The following is a 10383-nucleotide window of genomic DNA, read 5'->3' on the forward strand; positions in this document are numbered from 1 at the left end:
CTTATTTATTTAATGCACTGGTGTTTTGTTTTCACATAGTCTGATAAAGCACAGTGCAGCCCCTGAGGTTGCTGGTGTGCTTAAGGTGCTTCTGGCTGTGCAGGTGATTCATGGGCTCGTGACAAGATGATAGAAGGCAAATTAAAAGTCTCTTTTTCCACTTTCCATAAGTTTTAAGATGATTCTGTTGCTGTTTCTGCCTTGTTTATGAACTTATAGTCTAACGTAGACTCTAAAAAGCTTTGCAGACTCCTCCCTGTTTTGTTGAGTGTGTTTTTCCCAGCTTGCTTTGATCCAGTTCCCAGTTCATATACAAAAGGAAGCTGCAAGCCTGGTATAAGAACGCAGCGATGAGCGCTGGTCTGCATTTAAGGCTGCAATCATTTCAGACAAGTGGCTTTTCTTTCTTCTCTACATCTTTGCCTGCTGTGATTGGGATATCCTTTCTCTGACAGGATATCATTGAATCATAGAATCATTAAGGTTGGAAAAGACCTCCAGTATCATCTGGTACAACCATCACCCTACTACCAATTTCACTCACAAAACCATGTCCCTAAGCACTAGATCCAACCTTTCCTTAAACACTCCCAGGGACAGTGACTCCACCACCTCCCTGGGCAACCCGTTCCAATGCCTGACTGTTCCTTCTGAGAAGAAATGTCTCCCCATTTCCAACCTGAACCTCCACTGGCACAACTTGAGGTCATTCCCTCTAGTCCTATCACTAGTTATCTGTGAGAAGAGGCTGACTCCTAGCTCCCCACACCTTCCTTTCAGGTAGCTGTAGAGAGCAATAAGGTCTCCCCTGAGCCTCCTCTTCTGCAGACAACCCCAACCACCCCAGTTCCCTCAGCCGCTCCTCACAGAACTTGTGTTCCAGGCCCTTCACCAGCTTTATAGCCGTTCTCTGGACATACTTCAGGGCTTCAATGTCCTTCTTGTACTGAGGGGCCCAAAGCTGAATGGCACTGGAGATGCAACCTCACCAGAGCTGCAGAGCGTAAGGGGATGATCACCTCCCTGGTCCTTGCTGGTTATATATCTAGTTCAGCCAAACAGGGTTCCCACAGTTCAAAGTCTGTGTGATACTAGAAGACCATCAAAATTAGCTTTTTGCTTGGAGCCACTGTCCTAGCTGACCTCTGGAAATGAGACTTCTGTCACTGTCCTCAGCTCAGCATTCAGAGGATACACCGTGGCTCCAGCGCCTGCGAGAGGCTCCATAAACCTCACTTACTCCAGGCTCAGCACCGCACCCAGCCAGCTTGCAGAAGCCCCAGAACAAACCTGGCAGCTTCACTAATACCTTAAAAATGAGCGGTAGCTTTGCGCTAACACTGTGCCAACAGCTCTGTGGCTCGGCTTCGGTGGCCAGTGTCGCAGCTCGGCTTTTTAACCAAGCCCCGAGCTACCCGGGGCGCGGCACCTCCCGGCCTGCAGGGGGCAGGCTCGGCTCGGTGTCCGGGCGGGGCGGCAGAGCAGCGCCATGGCGGACAGGTTAACGCAGCTGCAGGACGCTGTGAACTCGGTGAGGCGGTGCTGCTGTCCTCTCCTGTCTCTTCTGCGTTTTTCTTTCTGCAGGGGAGAGGGGCCCAGCGTTGGGCGCGCTGCGCTGGCAGCCCAGGGGGGCATCGCCGCTGCTGGCCGCGGGCACTGCTCCCCTCCGTGCCGCGGGGTCGGAGGGCGAACCGGGATGGACGTGGCCGCGGTGCCGAGGCAAACTAACGGTCTCGTTACCGCCCGCAGCTCGCAGACCAGTTCTGCAATGCCATCGGGGTGCTGCAGCAGTGCGGCCCGCCGGCCTCCTTCAGCAACATCCAGACGGCAATCAACAAGGACCAGCCGGCTAATCCGACGGAAGGCGAGTCCTCCTGCCTCTGCTAGCGCGCCGCGAGCGGGTCCTGGTGCGGAGTGCCCCGTGCACCATCTTGTGCTCGGCAGGCAGTTCCGCCGGTAGTAACGCGAGGGGTGGCTGAATTTAAGTCAGAAACAGCATCAGCTGCACTTGCTGGATAAGGTTGTGGTAGAAGAAAGATCACTTTAAGTTTTAACTAAGCATTAAAACATGTTTCTTGTGGTGGTTTGTTTGCACACATGCAGTAGCCTTTTCTATATAAGTTATTGTAATAGGACTGCTAGGGGATGTTGTTAGTGAGCAGCCCTTTACTTCCAAAAAAAATTTAAAATATATATATTATTATACATTATATTTATATATATATTATTATATATTATATTTTTTTTACAAGAATAGGGGTTAGTTTCATGAAGTTGAGCATGAGTTTAAAGTTCTCCATTTCATAGACTTGTAGTTATTTATGTTTCTGTATGTGTTGTTTGCTTATGAAATTAAGGAATAATGTCTTGTTGACTCTCCCAGCTGACAATTGTGGTTTTTTTTTTCAGTTGCTGTTGGTAGGTTGCTTGGGTATTGATTTATTTTTTTTCTGAGAGAAATAAAACTAATGTAAGATACTAAAATTGAAAAGCAAACTAAAAGTTCTATGTAATCTTAGAATTTCAAGTTAGTATTTAAATAATTATGTTATCGTCATCCTAAATCAACACCCCCATTGTTTTTCCCTGAGAAAATTTTGCAGGTTTCATGCATTAGATCAAGTTTGATTAGTAGGATACCAGGGGAATGGTGATGCTCTTTCTAGGACAGTTGTTGACTAGTCCTTCATTGGGTACGGTGGCTTGCTCTCCGACATGAATTAGTTGGAAAAAAAATCAAGTAAAAGATTTGTTTGCTTCTTCATGGTACTTGAGGCTCTTCCAGGTACTGACATCTATGTGATGACTTAAGAGTTAGAGGCTTTGTTAAGATCCTAAAAGGGTCAGTCCTCTGCTTTATCTTTCTTATTCATTTCCCTGAATGTAGTGAGTTCAGTAAAATCATATAACTGAGTTAATGATGCTGATGAAACAAAACTATCAGTTACACATCCTTGGGTATTTAAATTCTTAACAAACAGGCCTTAAAGCTTAGTCTGGAGAGCAGTGATGTACAGGTAAGAGTATATATGTGATAACACAAAGGACAAGCTTTAAGTGGGTTTGTTAGGGTGCTTTTGGTTGCCTGGGTTGTTGGTTTTATTCAAGTCAAGCGTACCTTTGAGAATGTCAATCTTTTCTAGTTTTTTCTCTATTGGAGAATATTTTCTCAGTTCATGAAAGATTTGTGGAAGCAATCAACAGGAAAAAATGTGTAAGATCTTAAATCATAAATTGAAGGCTGTTTCAGTATTCTAGCTGCAGTAACAAATTGATTCAAATTGAATGGATACAACTCCATATGGGAAAGCTTTGTTTGTGACTTATAGAGTCTCTTATTAAAAATCCATGTAGGTCTTTCAAAGATCTGGTAGCTAAATTAAGATCCATTATAAACTTATGTTCTTCTGTTTCTCAGTGGCAATTTAACTTTTCCTGTGGCTGAATAGTTAACTTTTTTTTTTTTTTTAAAAAAAAAAACAACTAAAAAACCTTGCATTCTTTCATGATTCTTAACATAATTTACTGTCTGTTCTGAAAGTAGTAGGACTCTTTTTTTTTTTAATTTTTTCATGAGAATAGAACAAACGATTAGAATTTTTCAAAGTAGCACCCTTCTGCATCTACACACTGCTGCCAACGAATTTTCCAGTTTTTGTACACCTCCAGGAATGCCTGGACCGGAATGCTGTTTAGCTCCCTCGTCACGGCCTCTTGAAGCACCTCTACCGACGCGTGATGCTTCCCCTTGAGCGTCGATTTTATTCTCGGGAATAGAAAAAAGTCTGGCGGGGCCAAGTCGGGGCTGTAGGGGGGCTGAGGCAGCGTTGCCACCTTGTGCTAGGCAAGATACTCCACTACGCAGAAAGCTGTGTGGCTCGGTGCGTTGTCATGGTGCAGCTGCCAATTGTTGACGATGGCTGGGCGGACACAAGCAATGCGTTTTCGCAGTCTTGTGAGGACTTCCATGTAAAAAACTGCATTAACTGTTCGTCCGGGTGGTACAAACTCTTTGTGGATGACTCCATATCGATCAAAAAAGCAAATGAGCATGGACTTTTGCTTGGATTTGCTCGTTCGTGCTTTCTTGGGGTGTGGGGAAGCAGGGGTAAATAAGCTCTGCCGCTTACTCTCCGGGTCATATTCAAACACCCACGTCTCGTCAGTGGTCACTACATTGTCCAAAAAGTCGGGCTCCTCATTCACATGATGAAGAAGATCCTGGCAGATCGCTTTCTGGTTGGCCTTTTGCTCCTCTGACAACACTTGTGGCACAAACTTCGCGCACACTTTCCTCATGGCTAAGTTTTCTTTCACCATCTCAAAAACTTGGGTTTGAGGAATGCTCAAGTCATCAGCAATCATTCTGCTACTCATCCTGCGATCATGGTTCAGTAAATTTTTCACTCGCGACACATTTTCGTTGGTCTTGCTGGTCGAAGGGCATCCGGAGCGGTCGTTGTCTTCCACTCTTTCCCTACATTCTTGGGACAGCTTGTGCCACTCAAAAACACCCGATCTTCCCATGGCAGCATCACCATAGGCCTCCTTAATCATGTCGTGAATCTCTTTGCCCGTTTTACCAAGCTTTACACAAAATTTGATCTCGTATCGCTGCTCCAGTAAACGCTCCATGATTCTCCGTGACGAGGCATTTCGACAGGTGTTCACAGTACAAGCGACCTGCTCTCTTCAACGGCCAACAGCCGACTGCCAATTTTTACCAGCGTTCCCAATATCCCCCTCCACTGATCGTGCGCGCGCAGACCGCCTCTCATCTGCCCGTTCGCCCAGGAAAAAGCCAGTCCTACTACTTTCAGAATAGACCATGTAGTCTGTGTATTTGAATCATTACCTTTACAGTTTCTGGTGTTCTCTTTAAGTCTAGTGACAGACTTCAAGGCAAGGGTTGAAAGGTTAAATGAGTTCTTAGCTACTTTCAGTGCTTAATGTAGTGACTAGACTATTACTGTTCTTAGTAATTTCTTAACTGGCTAACCATGATGGAGTTCTAGCTATTTTCTCACTTATATAAAGCCCAGCCCTTTGTATAAACAGCTACCTTGTTCTATCTGGGATTGTAGTCAAACTGCCATCATCTTTGTAGAACGGCTCAGGTTGGAAGGGGCCTTAAAGATCATCCAGTTCCACCCCCCCTGCCATCGGTAGGGATGCCACCTATCAGACCAGGTCACACAGGGCTTCATCCAGCCTGGCCCTGAACACCTCCAGGCCTCCACAGTTTCTCTGGGCAACCTGTGCCAGTGCCTCACCACCCTCTGAGTGAAGAATTTCTTCCTAACCTCTAATCTAAGTCTTCCCCTCCTTTTGCTCTGTCAGATAATGACAAGACAAGGGAGAATGGTTTGAAACTGAAAGTTGTTCTCCATTTTTCTTATAAGCCCCGTTTAAGTACTGAAAAGCTGCAGTGAGGTTACCTTGGAGCCTTCTCTTCAGGCTGAACAACTCCATCTCTCTCAGGCTGTTCTGTGATGAGGTGCTCCAACCCTCTGCGCATCCTTGTGGCCCTCCTTTGGACCCGCTCTAAGAGGTCTACATGCTTCTGGTGCTGGGGGCCCCACAGCTGGCTGCAGCACTCCAAGTGGGGCCTCACAAGGCAGAGCAGAGGGGGACAATCCCCTCCCTTGACCTGCTGCTGACCATGCCTGTGTTGATGCAGCCCAGGATGCAGTTGGCCTTCTGGGCTGTGCAAGCACTCACTGCTGGCCCATGCCAAGCTTTTGGTCCACCAGAACCTCTCCGCAGGGCTGCTCTAAATGAGTTCTGTCCTCATGTCTGGGATTGCCCCAGCCCAGGTGCAGCACCTTGCACTTGGCCTTGCTGAACCTCCTGAGGTTTACATGGGCCCACTTATCAAGCTTTTCCAGGTCCCTTTGGACGGCTTCCCTTCCTTCTCTTGTATCGACTGCACCACTCAGCTTGGTGTTGCCTGCAAACTTGCTGAGGGTGCACCCAATCCCACTGTCTGTGTCATTGATAAAGATATTCAACAGTACCGGTCCCGAGACAGACCCCTGAGGGACACCACTCATCACCAACCTCCATGTGGACACAGAGCCATTGACCACCACTCTCTGGGTGCAGACTTCAAGCCAATTCCTTTCCCACTGAATGGTCCTCTCTTCACATCCATCTCTGCAATCTGGAGATGAGGATGTCATGTGGGACTGCGTCAAAGGCCTAACAGGCGTCCAGGTAGATGACATCAGTCAGTTTTCCCTTGTCAACTGATGCAGTCACTAATATGGTTGTGTTCTTATCACTTATGATACTGTTACATCCTTCCTCTAGGGGAAATTTTAACATCTGTATACTTCAACTCTTTAGAATTTTCTGTTGTAAAAGCAGGGTTGTGCTTATTTCAATAATGTGTTGAGTAGGCTGACTTTATTTAATTCTTTTAAAGAATATGCCCAGCTGTTTGCAGCATTGATTGCACGAACTGCAAAAGATATTGATGTTCTAATAGATTCCCTGCCTAGTGAAGAATCAACAGCAGCTTTACAGGTAAGAGTACTTGTAATTAAAAATATCCGCCGTTACTGATGGCAACTTTCCTTCTTTTTTAAACACTTACAGACATGCAATCATAAAATGTGACTCTCGTGTTGGCCTGAATTTTTCATGAAGGTAGCCTGTCAGTATTTTATGGGCTCACTGGAAAAACTGCTCTTTACATTTGGTTCTTAATACGGCTATGCACAGAATATTTTAAACTTTTTGGCTACAAAGTTTTCCAAAATTAACTTATCATAACATCACAGTCCTAAAGCATAGTACAGCTACCTGTGTTGTGTAGATATTCTAATATTAATGCAACAGATATGACAATACTGATGTGCATTGGCATCGTTGGCTGCTTTTTTTCCTTGGCTCTTTCATTGTCTATTTGCTTATTAGGGCTGTTTCATTTTGTAGCTACATTTCTGTAGTCTTTCATTCTGCTACAATGCTACTGGTTGTTAAAGGATTGGCAGGGTATGTTTGAAGTTCTCTCTCTGTCACAAAGCAGTTCCTTCACTTTTCAGTAATAGGATGTACTCTTTTGGACCAGCCAGGCAATTTTGATGTTTTTATTTCTTGTTCTTCCTTTCTTTAGACCGCAGAAGCTCTAGGAAGAGCTTGGGAACAGAAAGCAGCTACCAACCAAGGCAGCTATTAGCAAGTGTAGCCAGTATCATAATCTCCATTCCCTGCCTTACAGGAATGGAACTGCTGCAAACAGTTTCTGAGCCCTTTTGCAACATTCAGCTGTTTCTCACTTCCAAAAAATGTCTCAGACCCACAATTCAAAGAATGCTGCTGTGTTTTGTTTTGTTGTTGTTTTTTTGTTTGTTTGTTTGTTTTGATGTTCTGTGTGCAGACCTTGCATATTAAATGTCATTTTTTTTGGACTCTAGATTCTAAATTTACATCAAGTATTTTCTTTTTAGAATGCAACAAGGATACAGAAAAATCTGTTTCTTTGAGAAATCTATTTAAGATCTCCTGAAGGTTTTACACCAGGGTTGATAATCTGTGACTATCCAAAAGCAAATTGGAAACCTTGCTAATAACAATTGAACATACTAATTGGGAATGTAAACACCAGCCTCATTTCATGTAACTGTATCTAATAGTTGAAGACTTCTGCAGCTAAATTAGACTTATTTCATGAGCGAGTTGGGTCTGATTGTAGTGACAGCTAATGCAAGCAAACTAGGGTGCTCCAGAAAGGAATTAGTTATCCAGCAGGGGCATGCTTTCCTCAGAATTGATATTCTAACAGTTTCTCACTTAGTTCATGCAGAACTTGGTTTCAAAAGAACTTCTGATCTTTTTTGCTTGGTGTTGAGAAGTTAGCCTGGGTTCCATCTTTTACTGATTCTAGTTTTGACTTTTATTTTCTGTTGTTTGAATTAGGGCACTATTAAAGATAAATATTCTGACATTTTAAAAGACTATTTTGTCTTGTCTGATGGTGATTGGAATACTCTAAGGTACGCAATGGAGGTTTAGTTGAAAAAGGTAGATAGACACCTGATAGGTAGGCTTAAGTGATAAAAGGGGCTGCCACCTTAATACCTAACACAATTTACTGGTCCCTCTTGAGGTCTTTTGTGTCAAGGCTGATGCATATTTTGCTCAAAAATGGCAGTTTACCTGCAGTCAATCTTCTAACAGCTGAGACTGAACTAACTGAGATGGATTCTATATTTTGAGCTTGTATGTTTTTCTATTCTTTCTCTGACCTTTCTTCCAAGGTCTGTCAAGTCTTAGGTGATATATTAACCTTCACTGTACATGAGCCTTGCAGAGCAGGAGATGAATATGTTCAAAAACTTATCAGTTTAAGCATGATTATAAGGAGACCCATTAACCAGGTTTTAAGGGTTTGGGTAGTAGCTAAAAAAAGTGTCTGAAGCCAATTTTGTTTCATCTGTTCTGTAATTGAGTTGGAACAAGTCTGAGTAGCTTTAAATTTGGTAAATATTTTACCTGAATGCTGAAGCTCAGGTGTTTTATTTCACTAACTTTGTCTAAGTGAAGCATTTTTGTTCAGAAATAAAATATGTGATTTTGTTAGTTTCATGTGAAATATGCTATTTAATAGGAAGGTCTAAATAAGGTCCCCATAAGATTTAAGGATAGTTTTCAGTACCTGTGTGGGGAAGGGGATAAATATTCACTTCTTATCAGGAGAGCTAAGTGTTGCAATATGAAAGCAGCTAACATCTCTATTTGGTGTTTTTCATTTACTCCATGTGGATATGCACTGTGTTTCAGGCTGCAATCTCTAATGAGTTACTCTGAATTTACTAGTATAGAATTTGGGGATAAAGGGAGAATCTTTGTTTTCCAGGGGGCGTTAACCGTCACATACTGCCTCTCCTCCATAAGAAAGTCAGTTTTGTGTATTTGAAGATCCTTACTTGTCTCCGTTCCATTTTAAAGGCTGCTAGTCTGTATCGATTAGAAGAAGAAAATCACGAAGCAGCTGCCCGTCTAGAAGAGGTGGTTTATCGTGGAGATATGCTACTGGAAAAGATACAGAGTGCCCTGGCAGATATTGCCCAGTCACAGCTGAAGACGAGAAGCGGCACGCATAGCCAGCCCCTTCCGGACTTGTAGCACCAGGGGGCAGTGCACCCCTGCAAAATGCAACTGTGAAAGCCACGTGAAAACACAGCTTTGTATCTACAGGGAACTGCAGCACCCAGCCCTGCTCCTGAGGGACTACCGAGTGCTCTGATCATCAGTAACGATGTCTTTCCTCAGAGGTTAAGTGGCATGTGACATATGAGAAACATATGATGGTTCTGTTCTCAAATTTCACATCTTAGTGTATATTTCTTTGACTTAAATTTTGACTTAAAATTTGACTTAAAATTTGACTTAAAATTTTTCTTTGACTTTTTTTTTCTGTTCATAGATATGTCTGACTTCAATCTGTTACTTTTTATATGGGCCTTAATGTCTAAAAGAAACAAAGTTACCATAGTGGTATTTGTGTAATTTACTCATCGGTCTGCAAACTTGTATGTTCTTGGTGTATTTTCTGTAAAGCTCAAATAAGTTGCTTAATTTGCCAGAGTTCATACAGATAATGCTAGACAATGGCACAAATACAGTGGTGGCCATCTGTTGTAATTAACAAAAATGGTAATTAAACATTTGTATTACTACTTAGCTTATCTTTTACAAAGCAAATAAAGGGGTAGGTAATCTCTAAAGTTTGCAGAGTAAGTGTTCATGCCATTGGCATCTCATTTAAAAATAAATAAATCTGCAGATACGTGGTATGGCATCTCTTATCATTTGTAATTCACAAACGGGTCTTTGACTCCATTGCAGCCACTGATGTGCTGTTACTTGCTCATTGCTCTGCTTCTGCTGCTGCTCTGCATTCTCATGGCAACTGGTGAATTCCTCTAAAGCAGACAGCAATGAGGAAGCATTGGATGGCTCTGAGAAACTAGCAGTGGGAACTGAAAGTAACTTATGTGATATTGCTTTTCAGCATAAGCAGCTGCTGCCATGTGAATGCTAAAATCATAAGCACTAAAAGTCCTGTAATGCCCACCATGCTGTAGAGAGGTTTTTCTTTCTATCTTCACACACTGAAAAAACTTGTGCCCCTCATCCTAGGACTCTAGAAATGCCGACATCTTTTCTTCCACTTGGAAAAAATAAAATGCAAAATAAAACCACCAAAAACAAACCCACCAGATGATTTGGGCTTCAGCACATGAACTTGGAGTCAAACTTGGTCACTTTCTATGTCTTTGAGTTACCCGACTTGTGTTATTGTGTTTATTTCTACGTCTACTCATTTCCTGTTCAAGACTACATTCTGTGTATTGGACGCGCATCAGCTTAGGT

The 10383-nt window shown here is 43.1% G+C and overlaps 1 protein-coding gene across 1 annotated transcript; it reads left to right on the forward strand.

Moving 5' to 3' along the window:
- Window positions 1-1384: 1384 nt before the first annotated feature.
- On the forward strand, window positions 1385-9801 carry MED21 (mediator complex subunit 21). The gene is made up of 4 exons (XM_068656157.1): window positions 1385-1531; window positions 1750-1864; window positions 6428-6528; window positions 8956-9801. The coding sequence occupies exons 1-4, from the start codon at window positions 1490-1492 to the stop codon at window positions 9130-9132; spliced, it is 435 nt and encodes a 144-aa protein (XP_068512258.1). The 5' UTR covers window positions 1385-1489; the 3' UTR covers window positions 9133-9801.
- The last annotated feature ends 582 nt before the right edge of the window (window positions 9802-10383 follow it).

The sequence above is a fragment of the Anas acuta genome, chromosome 1 (genome assembly GCF_963932015.1).
Source record: "Anas acuta chromosome 1, bAnaAcu1.1, whole genome shotgun sequence".
In the NCBI taxonomy this organism is placed as follows: domain Eukaryota; kingdom Metazoa; phylum Chordata; class Aves; order Anseriformes; family Anatidae; genus Anas; species Anas acuta.